This window comes from Momordica charantia (assembly GCF_013281855.1).
Source record: "Momordica charantia cultivar OHB3-1 chromosome 4 unlocalized genomic scaffold, Mcharantia_2.0 BLBB01000004.1, whole genome shotgun sequence".
Lineage (NCBI taxonomy): Eukaryota > Viridiplantae > Streptophyta > Magnoliopsida > Cucurbitales > Cucurbitaceae > Momordica > Momordica charantia.
Window position 1 is genome coordinate 29,077,126 of NW_028275162.1, and position 22,526 is coordinate 29,099,651.

A 22,526-nucleotide genomic window follows, 5' to 3' on the forward strand; every position below is an offset into this window, starting at 1 on the left:
ATCTTAAATTCAACTAAGATATCATAAACTAATAAAAACAGAAAACAAACAAAAACATTATAGCGAGAAATACATATTTTTTAAAATTATAAAGAAAATAAATTCGTAGAAAATCATTTTCACGTACAAATATGTATTCCGTTGTTGTTCTATTAATGATTGAAAAATTACAAAAAACAGAAAAAAAAAATAATAATGGACAATAATTGTACAACGTATGGTCGAAATTAATGAAGGGACAGATGGCAAATAGCTATAGGTCTGTTCCACGTAGAAGCAGATCTCATCAAACATGTGCAGGTGGCTGTATCAAAGCCCAGGAAAAGTCAATAAATTGGATAAATCTCAATTATTCTCAAACAGAATGGGTGCCCCTCTCGGCGTTCGGTTTCCACATTTTTCCTTGCCTTACAAATCCTTTTTTTCTAATTAAAAAAAAGGGGGAAATGATAACTAAAATTTATATAATTTGAACAATAAAAATAAAGAAACGAAAATATTTCATGTGGAAATAAAAATAACCTTTTGCATTTTGTTATGATCTTATGAATTTTTTTTTTAATGTAAAAGTTTAATGGATCACAGTTCACATTTTGATATTTAACAATTATAGTAACATAGTTATGATTGTACATATATGACAAAATTTAAAATTCTTTTACCAGACTATCTATACATTTTTACATAATTATATTTTTAACCTCACGTATCACATGTTGATGTCAAAATTTAATTGTTGATGTGTTTAATGTCGTGGTCGTCAAACAGGGATACCTACGACAATGGACCTCGGCATCAATGAAGTGACCTGTCAAATATCCTACAACACTCAAGTTAGAAGTTTAGAGAGAATAAAATATGGAGAGCTTTTAGCATAAGTTGAATAATGGTTTTCACTTACCTTGGGAGATTCCTCCTTTTATATTGGTGACGGGGCTACCAAGAAGGTCGCTCGCCATGGAGCGTGATCAGTCCTACCTGCATGGGAATTATGATGTGCCGCGAGATCACATGTACGTCTCTCGTCGCCTCCTTCGTTTGTCACCAATCACAATGCAGTTGGTTCCTGTTATCACGTGAAGTCACACTGGGCTCCCACATCTGCGCCTCTATTCTTATCCATAACATCGCGTATAGCAATAATATAGTTTTTATCATATTAGCAATATAGTCTATTTCTGATAGATTAATAGACGTTTCAAGTTATTTTATTATTTTATTTTTTGCTATATTTGCAAATTGATAATGTTATTGTCCTATTTACCATTAGTTTGACTTATAGCTAAATTTTTTTTAGAAACCATCATTTTTTGAAAAATCATTTTTCGTATGGATTTAGCTCAATGAAGCAATTTATTATTAAAAAAAACCAATTTAACCCCAAAACTCTGAATTTTACTAAAATCAAATCCTTATTTCTGACAATTTTTAACAAAATGTGACAGAATTATTTTATTCTCTCGAGTAATGAATACAATTTTATAAATAAGTAAACTCATAGGTTAACTATTCTCTTGACAAACTACAACAGAGTTAACAAAATTAAAAAATAGTTAAATCGAACCTAACTCAGCGGTAATTAACATATATCTCAAATCAAAAGTATGTGAGTTGGATTCTCCAACCATATGTTGTACTAAAAAAACAAAACTAAAAAATAATAAACCGATTTACAACAACTTAATTCACATAATAAATTTGAACAATAAGTAAAATTATTGCCCATATGTATTTATATATACAACTAGTTTTCAAATTTTACAAAAATTGTATTTATACCGAAAACAACCGAAAGTCATCTTTTGAAAAAAAAAGTAATTATATATAGATATTTATATTTATTTTATATCATTTAGTGTAATTTTTCTTGAAACCAAACTAAAAAAATCAGTCTAACTAAAAAAATAAGTACCCATAAAAATAGTTTTGTCATCTACAATAAAGCTAACAACCAGAGACAAATTTAACAAAATAATAATAATAATAATAATAATAATAAAGTATTTATTTCACTGATTATTTAAGTTTGTGATTTAATGTGACAAAAACCAAAGCTTAATAATTAACTCTGACTTATGTAAATAAATGCAGGGTAAAAAATCTATTGGAGAAATATTGTCCGTGACTTTACTAACCATTAAACAAAAGATGATCCAGCACGTCATATTATATCACGACATATCTCAATGTCACTATTTGAACAATAAATACAACAATAAATAAATTTATCCATACTTTAATGGAATTCCATAGTCATTGGAGTTCAATAATGCGATTGCCTACCACCAATAAATAAATATTATTTTTAAATCAGAATATTAGAAGGGAAAAAAACTGATTTGACTATATTTATGGGGCACCCTTTTGTTTTAAATTATCTCAGAAATAGAATAAAAAACCGTATTTTGGTCCCATTTCTAGAAGACGTGTTTGGGAAAATGAAGAAATTGAGTAACTTAATTATGCAACGATGTGATTTAATTATATTATTTTCTTTTTTTAGAAAGAAATAAATCCTTTTTTTTATTCCAACAACCAAACACGGAATTCATGAGGAGGGGAAAAGGAGACGATAAAATTGTGGTGGTGAGATGAGATGAGACGTGAGAAACGTCGGGAAATTGAAAGCAAAACGGTGCGTTTCCGATACGCCACGTCTCCCACACATAAGGGACGACAAAACGCATCCAACTGCTTTTCCAGTCCACTTTTTCTCTTTCTATTTTATTATTTTATTCCTCACGAATATATACAGAATCACTAGTTTGTTATTCCGTTTCTTTCTCTAAATCAAATAATTATTAATTAAATTTTTTGAAAGAAAAGAAAATAATTATTTTAGTACGTATGCTATGAGCTATTTGTTTTAATAATTATCGCTTACTTTTCAAGCAATTGCTTTTAAAATGACTAATAATTCACTGCATTATATCTTATCCTCCAATAATAGGTTACAATTATGAATAAAATATTATAATGGGTTATTATCCGTGGTATATGAAATAAAAGTTAAATATATGTTTTAGTCCTATTTCTTAAATTTAATTTTGTTGTTTTAGAAGTTTGAATTTAATAATTTTGGTGGTGTTATTTATCTCCTAAATTCTTACTAACCCACTAAATTTTATTAACCACTAGTATAATTTAAAATTATTAAAAAATAGGAATTAATTAAATTGACAATTTTTAAATTAGGAAGACTCATAAATAAATAAAATATTAAAGACTAAAACATGTATAAAAACATTAAAGGCCAAAACATATATGTAATCTAAATTTTATATGGATGGGAAAGGACTTTTCAATCCCTAAACAGATTTTAGATAATAAAGTTGTGGACAATAATTGGATAGCGTGGTGTAAAATAAATAGATCAAAATAATATTTATACATTCATTTAAGTCACCTAATTTAAACAGTTTAAAGCAAGTTGAGTACTTAAAAGTTTCTTAATCCAAAATCCAAATACACGTATATTAGTTGGCTTGGAAATTGAATCTTTACATAGGAGGTCGGTCAGCATCATTTACTAGCCAATATTATATCGTGTATGTATAAAATGTTATAAAAGACTTTTCATAAATTGGAAGTAACGATTTAATCATTAAATTTTAGTTCGCAATAACTTAGTTCGTGTACCTTTAAATGGTAAAAATTTAGTCTATAAATTTTAATATATAACAATTTAGTTTAAAATTTGTAATGATTTAGTTCTTATTGTAAAAAAATTTGTTATGTAGATTGACAAACTGGCGAGAGGCTAAATGTGTTATAAATTACAAAAATTTAATCGTTATATGATAAAAACAATACTTAATTTTGATGAAATCTTTCGCAATAGAGACTAAATCGTAACATATTTTAAAGTAAAGAGATTAAATTGTTACCCATTTAAAAGATAGTGGTAAATTATTGTAAATTAAAATTCAAAGACTAAATCATTATTTTAATGAAATCATAATGTTTTTTTAATTGTATAAGTATGTGTGCATATTTTCTTTTTACGATTTTTAGTACAACAAAATAGGGAAGGTTAATTTGAATCTAACCAACTTAACAAGTTGGAAAAGTAATTTAATTGAATTTTTGAATACAATGATAAAAGTAATTAAGAATTTAAAAAGATAAAAATTGAGAAGCAGAATTTCAGCGTATGGGCATATATCCCGCCAAGGCCCAAGAGCTACAGAAACAGGGCGGATTGCGGAAGCTCAAATAAAGTGGCTAGCCACAGCGCTCGCAAACATGAAAATGGCGGGAAAAGAGGAGTTCCAGTCCAAGCAGAGCTCAACGCATTCATCTTTGTCTTCGTCTTCTCTATCCGGAGAACGAATCGGAATCGGTGAGGAGGAGGCATGCTGGAGAAAGCAAGTGGACCAGAACCTGAAGAGGCTCCAATCCCTCCTCTTCGGCGCCGATCTCGCACTCGAAAAGCGCGATTACTCTGCGGCTCAAATTCTTGGCCTCCGTCTTCTCGGCTTTCTTGACTCCCAGACACATACCGATGTCGATCAAGCTTTTATTCAGCCCATTAGGCGCGAAGCTGTTGAGAAAATTGACGTCGCTCGCCGATCCCTCATGCCGGAATCTGATCGGTATGAATGTTTAAGGCACATACATTATCTCTTTTTTTCCTTATAGTGAGAGAAATTCATTGAGCGCTGGGAAATGAATATGAACTGTTGCTTTATCTGACTTGGAGCTCATTTGCCCTTGGAACTTAATTATTCAGAAAACTTACTGGACTGTATTTAGTCGATACTTCCGAGAACTTAGAATCTGTACTGGATTTGATGCTTATCTCAGTCGCCAGTTTAATTGAGGAAATTAGAGTTTTAAATTGGAGTAGAGCTGAGATTAGCAATGCGAAGACAAAAGAACTCCGGGAGATGGAAAATAGAAATGAATTACCGATCCTTTTCTCAGGCTGTGTAGGCAATTAGAGGAAATGCAGAATTTAGGGTTGGAATAGAGCTATTGAAGCTATCACAAGCGCTTACTGACGGCTGATGAAATTGGATCACGTATGATGTTTTTGAATTTTTATTTAGCGAACAACAAACGTCCGCCGTTCCAAGTGCATAAATTACGAGTGCAGCATATACATTGAGTTGACTTGGTAGTAACTAGTAGATAACAACATTTTCGGTTTACTGTATTATATCTCGTTACATATACTAATATTTTGATTTTTGGAAACTTGAAACAGTTCCTGCTCATGTATTATCCTGAACTAATTCCAATTTGGTTGTTGCGTCATTTTGCTATCAGACAAGTATTTGAACAAGCAAAGAAAGCTCCAGAATGTGTTTTTAGCATGAGCAAAGAAATAGATTTCAGCAAGATTAAGCAGTCAAAGTACTTTCAGGCACTTCAGTCGTCTAATGGAAGGGTTGTTAATGAATTGGTAACTGTCATCCATTGAAAAACTTTATTCATTTCGCTTTCAAGGACATCTGAAAATTTCATTATCTACCATATCTTCTCACTTCTCAGGATCAGCTAGAGAGGCCGGATAAGTTGAGTACCAAGGCACCAAAAATCAATGCAGAAGCGAAGGTTACGTCTTTGTATAGAAAAGATCATAGTAGGACAAGTCCTAGTCTGTACAGGAGCTCTTTGCGCTCAAGTAATGGCCTTGACGACTGTGTTATTCTAGAAAAGGATCATTCATTACATGATCATACAAAAGCCCAAGGTGCATCTTTAATAAAACTTGAAGAGGAAGGTCGACCTTATGGAAACACAGGTGCTACAAGACGTTCTCGGATGGAAATAAGCAGTCCTAAGGTAGACAATGCCAACTCACCATTGAGTACCGAAGAAGCCAATGCTGATATTTCTGGCAATGCATTTGTCACAGCAAGAACAAAGCTGGTATTTATTTCCACAATTAATGCCTGTGCATGCTTTTATGAAAAAGTATTTCAAAATCGATAAAAGTGAACTCATTTTAAGGAGACCTAGGCCAGGAAATATTCCGACTGCAAAGTAACTTAAGGTTAACATTTTCTCTATGGAGACATCCTTTGTATAATAGCTGAGGGGTTATTGCATTCTTCCCCCTGCCTGTCTCATTTGTTTACCTATTTACCAATAATTTTGATGACCTTGTTCGGTTCTTCACTATTAGGAAATGGATGCAAGGCAAAGACGAGGACTTGCAGGATCACCAAATACTTCTGTCTCCCCTCAAAGTGACCATAACGTTTCCAATAAAGGATATGGCATGCGATCATATGGTTCTTCTTCACGTCGTGGAGTGCGTGGAAATTTTGTACCTCCTATAAGGTCTAATGGGGGGACTGCTGGGAACATGATAAATTCACGAATTGGTGGAAAAGGTGAAGATTCTTTGGATGACTCAACAAAGAGATGGTAAATAGTTTGACCACAAGATCTGAAGTTTTACTGCTGAAAGTTCCCAACTTCGTCTTATATCTTGTTACTTCTGCAAACCATCCCTAAGTACTTGTCACCATGCTTTGTCAGTATCTAGACAAACTAGTGGGTTCCTGTTCGAATGGTATTTCTGTATAGCTACTGTGATCTGCCACTGTACTTGTACAATGACCAAGGGTTTGCCAAACTTATTGTGATGCTTCGACTATATTTTGTTTTCTATGTAAGTTTTTTAAGAGTTGGCACGTATTCCTGGATTTGTTGATATCTCTACGTGATATAAGTTAGTCACGATAAATTTTGTCATTAGACTTTCCAATGGTTTACAAAATGCATGCATGAAATCCTTTATATGTGAAAAAGAATTATAAGTTGGTTCCTACAACTATTCAGATTCTGACCCGCTTCATGTTGTATTCTAGTATGGAAATGTTATGCGGTCCTGATGGTGAGCTTCCTGAAAAATTAAGGAATTTGGAGCCTCGACTTATAGAACATGTTAGCAATGAGATTATGGACAGAGATCCTAATGTTCGGTGGGATGACATAGGTAATACCAGGTGTTTTGTTCCTTATATTATTCAATACAGTTGCGTTCTTTACGGAAATGTGCTGATTTAAACTCATTGCACGACAATTCGTAGCTGGTCTTGAACATGCAAAGAAGTGTGTGACTGAAATGGTAATATGGCCTTTATTACGTCCGGACATTTTCAAGGGTTGTCGTTCTCCTGGAAGAGGTCTCCTTCTTTTTGGTCCACCGGTAAGTTTATGGCTATGAATATTCTACACGGAAGTTCTGTTTTATAATCTATAACTCTCTTTCAGGGAACAGGTAAAACAATGATTGGAAAAGCAATCGCTGGAGAGGCAAAAGCAACTTTCTTTTATATATCTGCCAGCTCGTTAACTAGCAAGTGGGTAAGGGCTAACTGTGATTAGCATTATTTATGTAATGGTTATGAATATTCTTAGACTTATGGGAAAGTTTCAATTGATCTTAATGTTTCAAATATGGTCTTCAGATACGTTCTTGAAACAATCATTAGATTTTAGTTGAAATTGACTTTTTATAGTTCGATAAAAAGTTAATCATGATAACACTTGCTAGATAGTATTTTTGCTTCACTGCATACTTCATCGTGTTACTACTTATCATAGTTCGGTAAAAAGCTAGTGATGATATTACTTCCCTAATAGTCTATACGTTGTTTGAGGATTGGTCTGAAGTACAATTTTTTGCTTCTGTCATAAAAACTGTTTTGGATAGTTGTAAAGGTTAAAGATTGTTGTGCATTCGAAAACAATATTCAGAAACTATTTGTGTAAACAAATTATAAGAGTAAAATAACTTTTCAAACACAATTCTCCAAAGCATACTTCACTGGGTTTCTGTTCTTAAGAGATAGAAAACTATTTTTGAAGACAACTTCCAAACGGCCTCTTAGTTTTCTTGAAATTCAGAGAATATATGAAATACGTTTCAAATAGTAATTATTCAAGTGGTGAATGTAGATTGGTGAGGGTGAAAAGCTAGTGAGAGCCCTCTTTGGGGTTGCCAGTTGTCGTCAGCCAGCTGTCATCTTTGTTGATGAAATTGATTCACTTCTGTCTCAGGTAAACTTCTTATTCCATACATGCTTGAAATAGTTCTCAGTTCGTATAAAGATGCTGTTTACTAAGCAAGTTTGATCAGCAAGACTGTTCATGTTGCTTTATGATCAGTTCATATATTTATTCTTTTCGTATCACTTGTGAAATTTTATTCTGGTTGTAGCGTAAGTCAGATGGTGAACATGAATCAAGTAGACGACTCAAAACACAGTTCCTTATTGAAATGGAGGGCTTTGACAATGGCAGTGAGCAGATTCTTCTTATAGGTAACGTTTCCTCATTTTTAAAATATTGCTCATGGTTCCATGTAAATAGTTTTTCCATTGTCATTTGTCCTGTGAAAGAAAATAGTATGCATTCTGAAAAATTCAATAATGGTTTGGCATACGAAGAATGCTCTAGTCTATACTTCCTAGTTCCTACTCTTTAGATTCTCTTGGACAGATTCGAGATTGAAAATTCTGGCATTAGTTTCCAAAAGTTTTAAGTCGAACTTTTGGAAATTCTGGACACGCTCAAAACAATTTTTATGATGAGTAAGTTCATGTAATTTTCTGGATTTGTAATGTGACTTCACATTCAAAATATTTTAATTTTCAAAATAAAGGTCATGATTAGTACAATTACTCATACTAGCGAAAAAGATCTTTTAAATCAATTTTTTGAAGTTTTGCATTCTTTTATGCACACGGCTGGAAGTTGACATGATTTCTCTTAAGATTTACCTTGTGGTATTAATAATTTTCATCTTCAAACTCTGCAAGCCTGATCTATTCTTATCACGCAAATTTAACGCAACTCTGCACATTCTAAAGATTTTAAACTTATTCAGGAGCGACTAATCGGCCGCAAGAACTTGATGAAGCTGCAAGGAGACGACTTACCAAGAGACTTTACATTCCCCTCCCTTCTTCAGGTACACATGATTTTATCCATAATAATTAAATGCACCCGACACTCTTAGCACATGGCTAACTAGTTATATTGGCAATATAGAAGCCAGAGCATGGATTGTCCGCAATCTCCTGGAGAAGGATGGATTATTCAAGCTTTCAAAAGAGGAAATTGATACGATATGCACTTTAACAGAAGGTATCCATGTTACGAAGTTTAGAGCTAAATTCTTGCCTTCACTATGTTACTTGGCAGTGAATGCATAACATCCGTCTTAACTTTGTCTATGAAATTTTGCTGGAAAATGTGCAATTACAGGATATTCGGGTTCAGACATGAAAAACCTTGTGAAAGACGCATCAATGGGCCCTTTAAGGGAGGCTCTGAAACAAGGCACAGACATTACATTGCTAAAAAAGGAGGATATGCGGCCTGTAACCCTAAAGGTGAGATTTTCATAGATAAGTAGGCCTATGTTTATTTTCTCAGGCTTACTATATCCTTTGATTCTTTCTGGCTAAGTTATGTAGGACTTTGAGAGCGCATTGCAAGAGGTCAGGCCCTCCGTCTCTTTGAACGAACTTGGCACATATGATGAATGGAACAAGCAATTTGGGAGCCTGTCACTTTGAATCTTTATATTTGACATAGAAGGAAGGTAAGCTGACAAGCTGAGCATGGACTAATTGTTTAGCGGCATTTAGATCAAGTGTCGTTATAATCTGTCTGTCTTGAGATCTGAAATTTATTTCATTTAAGAGGATTTTTCACGTAAATACAGAACAATACCGAAGCTCAAGCAATTAAACTATGGGTGAGTTTGACAGTTCTTGTTCTTCGTCTCCCTATGAACCTTGGGGTTGAAGATTCTTTTTTCTTGAAATTTTTATTCACAAAGTTAAATTAACAGCCTAAATTTTATTCACAAAGCCTGTTTCTTTATCTATGGTCTCATAAGGTGTGTTCTATTCAAGTGTGTTTCTAAGGTGTGGTGTTGCCCTTTTGTAGGATTTCAATCTTTCTATGGATTCGAGTTCGAGTTGTGCTATAGAGAAGTTGTCTCTGATCCTCCCTTCCGAGATCTATTATGGCAAGTTTGTTCTGTGGAATATTTGATGGGAAAGTAATGGGAAACAAAAATAAAATAAAAAATTCAATGTATTGAATGTATGTGGGAGGAGGATTGAGATATCATTTTAACGCCATACTTTTAAGCGCCTTTTTTCTTTTAGTTAATTCTTTATTTTTGATTACCAATAGCTTGGATTACGCTTTGTTATTTTTTACTTGTAGTCCCACGTTGGTATGATTTTAAGATCTGACAAAAGAAATGAAGTGTTAGAATCATTTATTCTAATCTAAGAGCGAGTTAATTTTAAATTTTCATTTCAATTAGATTTTGAAAATCCTTAAAATTTGTTTTAGTACAAGTGGAGTGGAGATATGAACTTGAATTCACTCCCTTTTAATCGTTGAACTATGTTTAAATTGACGTTCTCAAAATAGCACTACTCTCAGAATGTTTTATTTTTTATTTTAAGAAGCATTATAATTGAGGCGACAATTAATATGTTTATAGTTTGAGTTTTGTGCACAAACTCACCCCGAACGGTTTTGTCAAAAAAAGAAAAGCAAAAAAAATTCACCCTAAACGGAATGTGCTGCATCAGTGTAAGCAGGTTCCAACGTTTCTTATTCGCATTTCCAACGTAAAATCAGAAGCCATACACAGAGCAATTTGGTGAAAAAGAAAAGACTTATTGGACAACGGTTTATGCGGCTCAGTTCAGTCTTCTATATATTGGAACGACCAACTCGAACTTGAACCCTATGCCATGAGGTGTTCAGTATACCTCTTAAGTTCCATATCTCTTCCACTTTTTCCGGTTGCACATTCGCTGCTGAATCAGCCTGCACAAGTTAGCAACTCAACTAAGCTCAAACTCCAAGCTGTTTGGATTACTTCTATATCACCATATTTTCATTCAAAGAGACTTACAGCTTTGGCAACGATTTCGGTGTTACGTACGACATCGAGTGTGACCTCAAAAAACACCCATGCCCACTTGTCGCTGCTAGGACTATCTGCAACATACGGGACACCAATCTTCTGATATCTGCTGGCTTCGATCCAGTTTTTGCCTCCGTCGATGGATACGTCTACTCTCTCTATTCCACGCCCACCTCCCGACACTGCATAACCACTGACTGTTACCTGACATACGTTTCAGGACCACAATCATATTAGCTTGTTCAAGTAGGTATTCAGCTCTATCACCATTATACTAATAGTGAAGAAGAAGAAGAAAAAACGAGAGAATAAGAGGGAAATTCTTTAAAGAAAATGATGCAGAAGGGATGAAAGCTAGATTGTAAATATGCAGACAGAAAAATGTCCAGTTTTTGCTGATTTACATATACCGAACTTATAAATTAACCTGGATGAAGGAAGGCAGAAGGTTGGAAGCTCTAAGATCTGTAATAGGAAATCCTTTGCATAGATCATCATCATCTATATTTTCTATCTTTCATTAAACATTGGACTTGAGTAAATGAACTAACCTTTCCGGGCTTTATTTGATCTACATCCTCCAAAGAACATATGACACTCTGCAATTCAGCAAGTTCAATAGCATTAGTCAGGTAAATGCTACAAAATATGGAACTGTTTTATACTTTTCCTTTCTATGGAAATATTCTACGTTGTTTTTAATGGATTTAATCAAGATTTCAGTATACTTCAAATAAAATAAAATCAGGATTTCAGATCTCGGGAACCATACAAATTATGAACAACAATGACAATAATGCAAAAATCAAGTAAAAAGGCGTAATCTAGCAAAGCAGTAGTAGGCTTCAGCAAAAACCTGAACAGGGAAATCCATCTGAGGCCTCCTTGTTGACCAATCAATGTTATCCCAATTTACGGATGGAGGAAACATTTTGTAGTCTTTCTGCATAAAGAAACCCTGCAAGGCAATAACATGAACTCAATTTGAAGGGAAAACAATTTTTGTTGAGAAGAAAATAAACTCTTACATTTCATATTTCCCACCTGGCATTCCTCGGCAATTATGTTGATAGAATCAAGCCATTTTACAGAGCGTGCACCAATAACACCAGGGACGACAACACGCAATGGATAACCATGATCCCTATTAAGAGGCTTTGATGAAAAGGAAAACTATATTTAGTATTAGTTGCACAATAAGAAGCTACATGATAGCATAACACTTAAAAAGTTAAACCACCCCTTCACCCGTATAATAATAATAACAATGAAGTAATTACTCCAAAGTAGAAGGAATACAGGTTGGAAAGACAAGAAGCATGAATAAAAATTACTATTACCAACAATCAGGAAACAATTTAAGGCAGGCCCATTCAAACAAATAAAGTTCATCCATTGTAATGTATTCATACATATAATATATTATCTTATTAAGTAGAAGAGATGAGGAGTTTGATGTGGCACGAACTTCAAATATGTAACATGTACTCTCTTAGCTCCTTTAAAGCAACAGAACTTACTTCTCCATTCATTTCATAAGCAAGCAACACATCTGCTTCAGGGTTTGAAGCTTGGCTTAGCGGAATTGATGCCTTGTATGGACCTCCATTTTCTTCCTGTATTCAATAACCATAGCAAGAAGCATAGCAACCAACAAAATCATCCCTTACTTTCTTTCTATACAAATTTCTTCAAACTAAAGGAAAATAAAGAAAAAGTTGACTTTCAATAACATTTGGCATATCTTTATAAATAAAGTGCCTTTTTGTTTCTTATTATTTGGGAAAAGGCATCTAAACGGGTCAAAGTTGTACCTTGCACCTATCAATGCTCACAAACTCAACATGTTTTCCACCCTTTTGTGTGCTATAGCTGAATTTAGGTATTCCAACAAGTTCGAGAACATCAGCCAATTTGGCACCACCCCAGGTAGCTGAGGATTAAAACAACTTTTTCAACAAGATGAATTCTATTAGCTAAAACATCTAAAACGTTAGATGATGCATGCTGCATACCATTTCCTAGAGCAGAAACATCCCAGCCAACTCCCTTGACTGTTCTAGTTTTGCTCATGGCTGTCCTTCGATTACCTGCACACTATGTCCATGCAAGCCAAATGATGCCAAATTATATAATCAAGAATCGCATAAAGGAAACTACCTCATAGACTTGGAGTCAGAATTTCCAACTCCAGGCAAAGAAGAAATACCAACCACTTATGCCTACTAATGAGAATACCTGTAAAGTGGCAGTGACATTATACTTTGGAAGCATCCTGTAACATTATAACAATCTTAAGTACTTTTTGAAGTATGTTAGTACACAAGCTTCACTAATATGTTGTATCTTCATAAACAAAAAGGAAATGGTCATTTAGATCCAAAATACCACAGTTCACCTGATGTCTTTCATAAACAGCTCTTTTGAATTTTGTATTAAGCCCGATATAGAGAAAGAATATCTACAATGTAAAATAAAAGCTATGAAGTAATTGAAAGCAAAATGGAAGCACAAAGGAGATGAGAATGTTAAGGAGGGGCGGGGAGTAGGAGGAACAAGAAAACCTTTCAATATCATCCACCAATGGAATAGGGCCATGATTTCTCTTGTAAAACAAATCTACAGGGGTCACATAAGATGAAATCAAGGCTGAGCGTGGTGGCTCTGCATTGAAGGGCTCCTGTGCCAGATATATCGGGGGGAAATATCAGCATAAGAATTCATTACGCATGGAGAGACAAACATAATTAACAACAAGCACTTCTTCCCGGTCAGTTTGATTCATCCCTAAAAGAACAATTAGTTCAAGGCTAGTCGATTTTATACAAAGTAAGAAGTCCAAATCGGAAATACCGAAGCGAGCGGTATTGCTCTGGAGACACAAATTAAGTCACCAATCACACACAATTTAAAGAACAAGAAGGCACAATTGACAAAGAAAAGGAAGCTGGAGGAACTGAAGAAAACAAAACAATACAAAATCACAGAATGTGTCATTAGAAAGTATGCTCTCCAACAACTTTTACAAAAACGAAATGGATGATACACAACCAATCAAATTGACAATAATCTGAGAGTAAATCACATATGCAAACTATAAAGAAACGATAGAAGTTCCGGCAAAAAGTAAATTCGGATTGCAGAAACTCAAGGGAGAAAAAAGAGATGGAAGAAGGAAGAAGGGGTTGCCTTGGCGTTGATCCGGAGACATGGATGACGAGGTGGCTCTCGCGAGTAATCTGAGGGTGCGATTAATCCTGGCATTTTCTCACTCTTTAGGAACACAACGCGAAGGCTTCGATTTGTGAGAGAGCCAAGTTTCAGTTAAAAAGGTTATTGTTATTCTCAGAAGATGGCCGGCGATTTCGCGAGGACGACGAGATGACGCAAAAATAAGATTATTTTATTCTTATCTTTTTCCTTTTCCCCCACATAGAACAATGATAAATATTTAATTTGATTACTAAAATATACATATTTTTCTATTTTATTATAAGAAGAATACCGAATTAAGACTATGAATCTCATTTTAAAAATAATTATTATATTTAATTGATAAGTAGATCAATGTTTAATAAATAGGAAACCACTTAGAAGAATCTCCTAAGGTAGAAAAAAAGATCCCGAAAACGTTTTAAAGGTAAACAATTAATGGTCTACTTCATTGATTGTAGAATGTCTGTGATTTTAATTTTTGGCCACTGCCTACTGTGCACAATGTGAATTCGTTGCGGGTACGAAGAGGCTGTGATTGTTACAATCGTCACCGCCGGGTGAACTTCTCAATGAGAAAAGCTACGTGGAAACTGACGTGGCTATTATTAAGCGACGATGAATCTTAGTCGTCGCTTTGCTAAAACTGTGGTCGTGGGACGTTTACGATGACTTTAGCCCATCGTTTCAGATTTTAATCTTTTTTTGGGGTTTCTTTCTTTCCTTTTTTTTTTTTTAAATTTTAAAATACATCGTTTCTTAAACTATTTGGAAAATATTGTAGTTTTTTTTCTAAAACAAAATTGTCTTTTCTTCCTCTTTTTAAGGCTTATCAAGGAACATACCAAAGTAATATATACAAATAATCTGAGTCTCTCAAGTGTGCTCAGATGTTGAGTTTGGAACAGCAGAATCAGGCAATAATTTAAACTTAAGGATCTTATGAACAGAAGCAATGGGTTTCAACTCCTTCCTTGGAGCTCGATTTGGTGCAACAGCCTCTGCCGTGCGATGAATTGTTTCAGATGGCCCTGCTTCTTCTTCTTCTTCAACCACAGAGACTTCCTCTACAGTAGTGAACATGAATTCAGTAATGGTTTTCCAATCTCTATTGCAATGTGCACACAGTATAAGCAAAGCAGCAACACAGCATGTTCCACCATTTTTTTAAAGTTCATTAAATTTTTTCATGGTTCAACCAACAAATTGGAAACTTACATAAAGGTTCAGAAATCAAATTCATACATGTGTTAAATTTACTGGATGAAGTTAGCTCAAGGTCATATTGAAATGGTTGAAAATTTAAAATATAAAATATATGCATTTTGAGATAAACAACCAAAAAAATGTCGTTCTTTAAGACAGCTAAACAAGTATATAGTTTATAGCTTCTATTAAGGAATTGCTTCCAAACTGCCATCCCCAGTACATAGTTTTCTAATGCTACAGGTTAAGAAATATAATAAAATGAGGTTACTCACCTTCGGCAAAGGTCAAACATGTGCCTATTGTTTCTTCATATTCTCCAACCTACAAAAAGAGAGATAAACATAAATTAATTCACTATATTTAGTATGATCATAAAATGGCAAGGATCTTATATATATTTGCCTGTTATTCACAAAAAATCGGACAGAGACAGCCTTACCCCCGACCAAACAAAAAAATAATATTATTAATTTCATCTAAATTGTGAGCACTGTATTAGAAATGATGGTGCAGGGTCCATATATTTCATTTATTATGTAAACAAAAGGGAGTATGGTTCAGGAGTTTTTCTCTAGTAATATACATCTAATCTGGAAGCTTATCCTCAAATGAAAAAAATGATTGTACTCTTAACAACAGTAAACAACAAATTAAAGCTTCTTTATTGAAGGAACAAAAACATAAGTCACACATATCCGATAGAACTTTACCTAATAAATCATAAATTACTCAAGAATAGCAAGTGAAGCCCCAAGTTCCTCTCAAACAGAGAGGCAGGTAGAAGATAACTTAACTACTTAAGAAAAATAAACTGCAAAGTAGAAAAATGCATACGGAGGTGATCATGTGTGAGCTCAATAATGCCAAAGATTTTACACATTCAGATTGTTCTGCAGTACACTAGGTGCAGAGCTTGAATCTTATTTTTACAACTTACCATCTTAATTTTGTCACATATAGTCAACACTGGATTCATTGTGTCCAACCCCTGCAAAACAAATTAAACAAAACTTTAATAAATCATACAGATTAACAAAATTCTTGGCCAACAAAACACATCAATTTAATTCTTAAAGATCCCAACACGTAATTATCAAAAACTTGATAACACCCTCACGCCTCACCAGATACTCCAGGACAAGTTGTATCTTAGTCTAGCACTGAAGCCTAGTAAAGGAGTATAATAGTGGGAAAGTTTTTGTTATCAATTGAGATGGTTGGTGATTAATACCTGTCTATTGAACAGTAGCAATCCATATAAACTTAGTATTGCTCTTGATACAGGCATGGAGGTTAAATAATAATCTTATATTTGAGTAGCTGTCAGGATTAGTTTTTACCTGGGGTTATTTAACTTTTACTTGATGGCAACTAATGTAATTTGCTCTCCTTTCCCTCAAATCCAACAGTATGCTGTTAATCTGCCATCTGATCTCAACACTAATAATGTGTATAATGCTTTGACTTGGCTAACGATTATCATCCAGGTGAGAAGTAGTCCTAACTTGTGATTTAGTTGTTTTTCTCAGGAGGGGATTGGTATTGATGGAGAGGTCAATTTGTAATCTTATTTTGATTAGTTGTTAGGATTAGTTTTTACCAAGGGTGGTTATTTTATTTTTACTTGATGGAACCTAATGTAACTGACTATCATTCCACTCAAGCCTAACCTATTTGTAAGGTGGAGCTTCTCTTTTCGTTTCCATTCTTTTTTAAATCAATAAGATAAGTCAGTTTTTACTTAACTCTCCAACGGTTCTCATAACATATGCCATTCAATTTGTTACAAAGAATGTCAACAATTATTCATAAAATATACAATTGAATACATTACTTGTGGACTATTGTACAATCAAATTTCTGTTTAACTAACTTAAGACAATTAATCTTTTACCTGTTAAGTCTAATTTTTAAATGTTCAAATGATGCATACTTAACAGCTTAGAGTGAAAAATAATGAACATTGAATTTTTGATTTAACCATGATAAGCTCAACAGTAGAGAAAAATTCATTACTTGAAATCAGAGTAGGTTAGAAACATACAGATAGAACATATGGAGCATTGGGTGGGATGTCAAGAAGCGATACATCACCAAGATCGAGCAATACATAATCTTCCTCGCCATCAGAGGCAGGATCAATTGTAGTTTTCTCCATGTTCCTTACGGATCCCCTGAAAAAATAAATTGAATTTGTTAGCGGCTCAGTGATGCTTCAAGTAGTAATGTGAAAAATGAAGCTTTTAGCTAAACGATGAGACCTTTTCCATCACAAAATGATATAGTATGTTTTTTAAAATTTTAAACCTTGGCCAATATTTTTTAGGGAAAAAAGAAAAGAATTTACTTTTGTCCAGCTTGAGCTTGGCTAGTTTAGTTCTATCATAGTCATTTGGGCTATGAATTCGGAATACTTTTTCCTTTCTGGAAAAAATTATTTTTACCGCTATATATCATTCACTCCGAGCACTAAACTTCTAATTTCATCACATTGAACTCTAAACTTGAACCAGCAGCACCAGCAGTAAGATTAATATTTCCTCAAAATTAAATAATTAATCACACAAAAATTCAACTAATAGAACACTTAAAATTAAACTAAAACAAAACACAAAAGAAATTCCCAACCTCAGCAATTAAATGGCCAAACCCAGCTAAAACAGTTCTAACCAACCATAATCACGCTCCAACTTAGCCAATGCTTACACAAAGTTAGGTTCGTTTCATATAATAAAACTAAAAGTCATAAAAATTGGTTCACTGGCCCAAGCACTAGGAAGTTTTATCTCCCTTCTCTCTAATTTTTCTCTCTCTCGACTCCCGTATTTGGATTTCAAAAAATTTTAATAAAGTTTTTTTTTTCATTTATTTAAACAAAAAATAGTCGGATATGAGCCATGAGGGGCCTTAATTCTGACCTGAATTCCGTATTGTGATGGCCAAGGAGTGCTTCCGTCAAGTGGTGAGCAGATGCAGAGAAGTCCGGTCCCCCGAAGCTCTCTAAGAAGGCGACGCCGTGAACCTCGGGATGTAAGACGAAATTCCGAGTTCGACTTTGGTGTCTTCAGGAAGACGAAACAGTTGATCGGCGATGGAGATGAGTTTCTGGTAAAATTATGTACTGAGTCGAGACTACTCGATAGAGAGAGCGATAACTAATTTTAGGGTTTTCTATCTCCGTTTTGTAGTCGGACCGAGGAGTTCTTACTCTGAAAGCTTACGGAGATAAATTAGAACACCGAGTCCGAGTGGGAGAGGAAGAAGGATAGTCAGAGCGGCCGAGCCAGTATATCGGTTCGGTTTGACTCGATCCTTTTATTATTGGACCGGGCCGAATCGGCACAACTGGATATTACATTTGGCTGCTTGGCTTGGCTCCTGTCACGTGCGTGCGTGTGTAAGCAACGTCTGTGCTCGTGGTTGCACACTTGCAACCACGAATATCATATTCTACAGTCTAGACTTAGCAAAAAAATAGTAATTTGTAAATTTAATAATCATTCTACTATTAATAAAATATATCATCAATATTCATTTTTCGTGTAAATCATCACCTATATAAATCAATATAAACTATATCACTGCTATGTCATTTTTATATTAGTGATATCTTCTTAAAATTAGTATTTTATTGGGTAGCAAATTAACGGTTGTTATTAATTTTTTTTTAAATAATTATAAATTCCATCGCGTTTTTCTAAACTTTTAAAAATTTATCTTAGAACTCCAAGTTCGAAACGGCGCCAATTTCAGTTTCCCGCTACCCATATCGAATTTCTCTGCCAAATTAAAAGGCAAAGCTTCCCTCTCAAGCTTCACTTGTTTCCAATTCCACCCTTCCTTTATATTCATATTTACGGGGTCAGCCCATCCCTTTCCCTAACAACGTAAGTGAATCTCCCATAACCATAAAGGTCATATTTGGGAAGTCGAAACAAATCGTATTAAATGACCGTTGCACCCTTTCGTTCTAAATTTCTAATCGGGCCGCTGCGATTGCTGACCATCCGAATCGTATCTTCGAATCTTCCCAAATTGCCCTTCGTCCACGTTCTGTCTCTTCTCCCGCAAGCTTCTGCAAAATTTCAAAATCACCCGCTCCATTTTTATTTTTTTGATTTTCTAATTTATTATTATTAGTTTTTTTATCTTCTTCCCCCCTTGCGCTTACCGCTTATATATAATTCGCATTCTTCTTAGATTCTGTGCAAAACCATCATCACTCGAGAATCTAGCCACCAGAATTCCCAATTCTCTCTTTTAATCTTCAGATTTCTCAAAATGCCTGCGATTCCAGAGGAGCCATTGCTCGCTCCTAACCCCGATAGATTCTGCATGTTCCCAATTGAGTATCCTCAGATATGGGAAATGTACAAGAAAGCCATGGCCTCGTTCTGGACCGCTGAGGAGGTCGACCTCTCACAGGACCTCCGCCATTGGGAAGGCCTCACGGCCGACGAAAAGCATTTCATCTCCCACGTTCTGGCCTTCTTCGCCGCCTCCGATGGTATCGTTCTGGAGAATCTCGCCGGCCGGTTCATGAAGGAGGTTCAGGTTGCGGAGGCTAGAGCGTTCTATGGCTTCCAAATCGCAATTGAGAACATTCACTCCGAGATGTACAGTTTGTTGCTCGAAACCTACATCAAGGACTCAGTCGAGAAGAACAGGTTGTTCCACGCCATCGAGACTGTACCTTGCGTCGCGAAGAAAGCCGAGTGGGCGCTAAAATGGATCGACGGCTCCGAGTCGTTTGCAGAGCGTCTGATTGGCTTCGCATGTGTGGAAGGTATTTTCTTCTCGGGAAGTTTCTGCGCCATATTCTGGCTGAAGAAACGAGGCCTTATGCCAGGATTGACATTCTCAAACGAATTGATCTCCCGAGACGAAGGCCTGCACTGCGATTTCGCGTGCTTGCTGTACTCTCTGATGAGGAATCAACTGAGCGACGACAAAGTGAAGGGGATCGTCCGGCAGGCGGTGGATATCGAGAGGGAATTCGTGTGCGATGCACTGCCGTGCGCGTTGGTGGGGATGAACGGCGATCTGATGAGCGAGTACATCGAGTTCGTTGCTGACCGGTTGCTGGTAGCCCTAGGGCACAGCAAGATTTACAATGTACAGAACCCGTTCGATTGGATGGAATTGATATCGCTGCAGGGGAAAACCAACTTCTTCGAGAAGAGGGTGGGAGAGTATCAGAAGGCGTCTGTGATGTCGAGCCTCCATGGAAATGGAGGGATTCATGAGTTCAAGATGGATGAGGATTTTTAGACTTGGTTTCCTCTGTATCATCATCTGTGTATTTATTAGTTTTGGTTTCTTTTTCGTAATCATTTGATTGCTTTGGGATGTATTTCTAATTTGTTGAATAATAATCTGAGTTAAGAAAAATCTCTTACGTCACATTGATCATCGCTAGGCGACGTTGTTTCTGAAGCTCTTAAAATGGACTTCCTTTTAATTATCTTTTTGCCATGTCCCTTTCTTATGTTATCTGCTATCATATTTAGCATATTGGGCATCCCAATTCCCAATTTTACATAATTTTCTGCATGCCATTTCAATAAGAAAATCACGAAAACTATATCAAATTTCAGCCTATTGATGTTGGTACAGGGCGGGTACCAATTCATCTAATCTACTGGAAACATTTTCAACAGAAAATTCATCAAAACTCACTCCGTATTATCTGTTGTATGCCATTTTGACAGCAACAAAATCAACCCAGAAAGAAAATAGTGAAAGTTGAGGGATATCTGAAATATTTTCAAAACGGGCTATGAATGTTACAGAAAATCTGAGGGCAAGAAGTAGAACAAGCGAATATTGCTATGAAGAATCCAGCAAACTATATGTGCACAACAACTAAAGAAGAGAAGCTAGTGGAGCAGACCTTCTTCCTGCAATACCATGAGAGCTTTTAAAGAAGCAGTAATTGAAGTGCTGCCTCTGGAAATCAGCAAACTGGATTTGTTTCTGTAGCATCAGAAGAAGCTAATACTAATTGGGGTTGAGCAATACTGCCTTCCTTCCTTGCTTTCTTGCGCTCTCTTTGCAACCTGAAATACTCCCTCTTCCTTGCTCTGTAGCTGTTTGGATTCTCAGGCTGCACTTCTCTTGGGTAGACGCTCACCTGCAATGAAATATATCTCAGTTTTGTGTTCATTATTTGAATGAAGGGTCCAGATTCGAAGTTAAACCTTCTTCTTGTCAGGTCCATACTTCTCGAATTTCACAAGTCCATCAATCAATGAGAAAATCGTATGATCCTTGCCAAGCCCCACGTTCTTTCCGGCGTGGAACTGGAGGTTTTGCAACACAAAAGAAATGGGACAAAAAAAAGAGACCTATAAACAAATGATTGGTACAAGAACAGAAACCACAGAAATGCCCTAAACGATGGGCGGAACGAGCAGTAAGTTCCAGTTCATGTAATTTTCAAAATTGAAGCAGAGGAGGGAGAAATAACCTTGGTTCCGCGCTGACGGACGATAATGGAACCGGGCTTGGCAAGTTGATCGCCGAAGATCTTGACGCCGAGCCTCTGACCCTTGGAATCTCGGCCATTCTTGGTGCTTCCAGCTCCTTTCTTGTGGGCGTTTTCAATGGTTAAAGGGAACCTGTTGGGGAAGGAGAGGGAGAACTTGGGAGGCGGTTGAACGGAGGCGAAATCGCCTCTGAAGAAAGAGGAGGAAGAACTAGAGACCAGAGAGAGGCCTCTGAATGCACCAACTAGGTTTAAACTCATGGCTGCAACAGGCATTTCGCCGTGTCCTCAAAATCGAAATTGAAAATCGATAGAGATGTAGAAGGATTCACAGAGAGAGAGACAGTGAGGGAGCGAATGCGAACCTTATCCTTCAAACCACAACCGCCACAACCCCACTGGTAGTGGTAGACCAATCCAGGCTACAATCAAACGATGATACAATTATAAATACGGCTTTTTATTTTATTTTATTTTATTTTTTTACCCAACTCTGGAAAAAGAGGAAAAATGACTTGGGAACTTTTTTTTCCTTTTTTTTTTTTTTAAAAATCCGAATATAATAACATATTTTCATACTAATTTGAACCTACCTCGGCCAAACAATTTCTATTCCACTTAAGGATACTAACTTTATGTATTAAAAACTAAAAAATATTAAGTTCGAATTTTCATACTTAATATAAAGTAGAACTC

The 22,526-nt window shown here is 35.4% G+C and overlaps 5 protein-coding genes across 8 annotated transcripts; 2 read left to right on the top strand and 3 right to left on the bottom strand.

The window, feature by feature from the left end:
* The first annotated feature begins 4,195 nt into the window (after nucleotides 1-4,195).
* On the top strand, nucleotides 4,196-10,179 carry LOC111006756 (P-loop containing nucleoside triphosphate hydrolases superfamily protein). 3 transcript variants are annotated; one of them, XR_002600894.2, is made up of 15 exons: nucleotides 4,196-4,595; nucleotides 5,272-5,407; nucleotides 5,497-5,877; nucleotides 6,134-6,378; nucleotides 6,825-6,952; nucleotides 7,047-7,165; nucleotides 7,231-7,323; nucleotides 7,918-8,019; nucleotides 8,180-8,282; nucleotides 8,849-8,932; nucleotides 9,013-9,108; nucleotides 9,229-9,356; nucleotides 9,441-9,568; nucleotides 9,692-9,724; nucleotides 9,919-10,179. XR_002600894.2 is itself a non-coding variant. In XM_022278846.2 (14 exons), exons 1-13 carry the CDS (start codon nucleotides 4,246-4,248, stop codon nucleotides 9,540-9,542), a joined length of 2,067 nt encoding a protein of 688 aa, XP_022134538.1. In that variant the 5' UTR covers nucleotides 4,196-4,245; the 3' UTR covers nucleotides 9,543-9,568; nucleotides 9,919-10,179. The 3 variants fall into 3 exon arrangements, 1 of the variants encoding a protein (XP_022134538.1); XR_002600893.2 differs by having other exon boundaries at nucleotides 9,441-9,724; XM_022278846.2 differs by lacking the exon at nucleotides 9,692-9,724.
* Nucleotides 10,180-10,576: 397 nt separating this feature from the next.
* Nucleotides 10,577-14,347, bottom strand: SOX (sulfite oxidase). 2 transcript variants are annotated; one of them, XM_022278444.2, is made up of 12 exons: nucleotides 14,111-14,341; nucleotides 13,486-13,601; nucleotides 13,320-13,382; nucleotides 13,160-13,196; nucleotides 12,937-13,018; nucleotides 12,736-12,854; nucleotides 12,442-12,537; nucleotides 11,966-12,076; nucleotides 11,778-11,879; nucleotides 11,473-11,520; nucleotides 10,910-11,125; nucleotides 10,577-10,821 (listed from the first exon to the last, which is right to left on the bottom strand). In XM_022278444.2, the coding sequence occupies exons 1-12, from the start codon at nucleotides 14,183-14,185 to the stop codon at nucleotides 10,705-10,707; spliced, it is 1,182 nt and encodes a 393-aa protein (XP_022134136.1). In that variant the 5' UTR covers nucleotides 14,186-14,341; the 3' UTR covers nucleotides 10,577-10,704. The 2 variants fall into 2 exon arrangements, with proteins under 2 accessions (XP_022134136.1, XP_022134137.1); XM_022278445.2 differs by lacking the exons at nucleotides 10,577-10,821; nucleotides 10,910-11,125 and adding an exon at nucleotides 11,132-11,386 and having other exon boundaries at nucleotides 14,111-14,347.
* Nucleotides 14,348-14,963: 616 nt separating this feature from the next.
* On the bottom strand, nucleotides 14,964-18,585 carry LOC111006225 (Transcription factor TFIIIC, tau55-related protein). Its single transcript, XM_022278016.2, has 5 exons — nucleotides 18,262-18,585; nucleotides 17,388-17,517; nucleotides 16,281-16,331; nucleotides 15,616-15,664; nucleotides 14,964-15,201 (listed from the first exon to the last, which is right to left on the bottom strand). Exons 2-5 carry the CDS (start codon nucleotides 17,499-17,501, stop codon nucleotides 15,011-15,013), a joined length of 405 nt encoding a protein of 134 aa, XP_022133708.1. The 5' UTR covers nucleotides 17,502-17,517; nucleotides 18,262-18,585; the 3' UTR covers nucleotides 14,964-15,010.
* Nucleotides 18,586-19,489: 904 nt separating this feature from the next.
* LOC111006221 (ribonucleoside-diphosphate reductase small chain) lies at nucleotides 19,490-20,746 on the top strand. Its single transcript, XM_022278012.2, has one exon. The coding sequence runs from the start codon at nucleotides 19,625-19,627 to the stop codon at nucleotides 20,612-20,614; it is 990 nt and encodes a 329-aa protein (XP_022133704.1). The 5' UTR covers nucleotides 19,490-19,624; the 3' UTR covers nucleotides 20,615-20,746.
* Nucleotides 20,747-21,079: 333 nt separating this feature from the next.
* Nucleotides 21,080-22,260, bottom strand: RPL27 (ribosomal protein large subunit 27). The gene is made up of 3 exons (XM_022278015.2): nucleotides 21,813-22,260; nucleotides 21,544-21,645; nucleotides 21,080-21,476 (listed from the first exon to the last, which is right to left on the bottom strand). Exons 1-3 carry the CDS (start codon nucleotides 22,104-22,106, stop codon nucleotides 21,300-21,302), a joined length of 573 nt encoding a protein of 190 aa, XP_022133707.1. The 5' UTR covers nucleotides 22,107-22,260; the 3' UTR covers nucleotides 21,080-21,299.
* Nucleotides 22,261-22,526: the final 266 nt, after the last annotated feature.

Excerpts from the sequence above, each read along its gene's own strand:
- LOC111006756 (XM_022278846.2), top strand. The coding sequence starts at position 4,246 with ATGAAAATGGCGGGAAAAGAGGAGTTCCAGTCCAAGCAGAGCTCAACG. Across the intron at positions 5,878-6,133 it reads TCACAGCAAGAACAAAGCTG|GAAATGGATGCAAGGCAAAG; the intron begins GTATTTATTTCC and ends CTTCACTATTAG. Across the intron at positions 7,166-7,230 it reads TCCTTCTTTTTGGTCCACCG|GGAACAGGTAAAACAATGAT; the intron begins GTAAGTTTATGG and ends ACTCTCTTTCAG.
- LOC111006221 (XM_022278012.2), top strand. The coding sequence starts at position 19,625 with ATGCCTGCGATTCCAGAGGAGCCATTGCTCGCTCCTAACCCCGATAGA.
- LOC111006225 (XM_022278016.2), bottom strand. The coding sequence starts at position 17,501 with ATGGAGAAAACTACAATTGATCCTGCCTCTGATGGCGAGGAAGATTAT. Across the intron at positions 15,665-16,280 it reads TATGTGACAAAATTAAGATG|GTTGGAGAATATGAAGAAAC; the intron begins GTAAGTTGTAAA and ends CTCTTTTTGTAG. Across the intron at positions 15,202-15,615 it reads ATGTTTGACCTTTGCCGAAG|AGGAAGTCTCTGTGGTTGAA; the intron begins GTGAGTAACCTC and ends TCACTACTGTAG.
- SOX (XM_022278444.2), bottom strand. The coding sequence starts at position 14,185 with ATGCCAGGATTAATCGCACCCTCAGATTACTCGCGAGAGCCACCTCGT. Across the intron at positions 13,383-13,485 it reads TTGGTGGATGATATTGAAAG|ATATTCTTTCTCTATATCGG; the intron begins GTTTTCTTGTTC and ends TTTACATTGTAG. Across the intron at positions 11,880-11,965 it reads TAATTGCCGAGGAATGCCAG|GGTTTCTTTATGCAGAAAGA; the intron begins GTGGGAAATATG and ends ATTGCCTTGCAG.
- RPL27 (XM_022278015.2), bottom strand. The coding sequence starts at position 22,106 with ATGCCTGTTGCAGCCATGAGTTTAAACCTAGTTGGTGCATTCAGAGGC. Across the intron at positions 21,646-21,812 it reads TCCGTCAGCGCGGAACCAAG|TTCCACGCCGGAAAGAACGT; the intron begins GTTATTTCTCCC and ends CAAAACCTCCAG. Across the intron at positions 21,477-21,543 it reads ATGGACCTGACAAGAAGAAG|GTGAGCGTCTACCCAAGAGA; the intron begins GTTTAACTTCGA and ends ATTTCATTGCAG.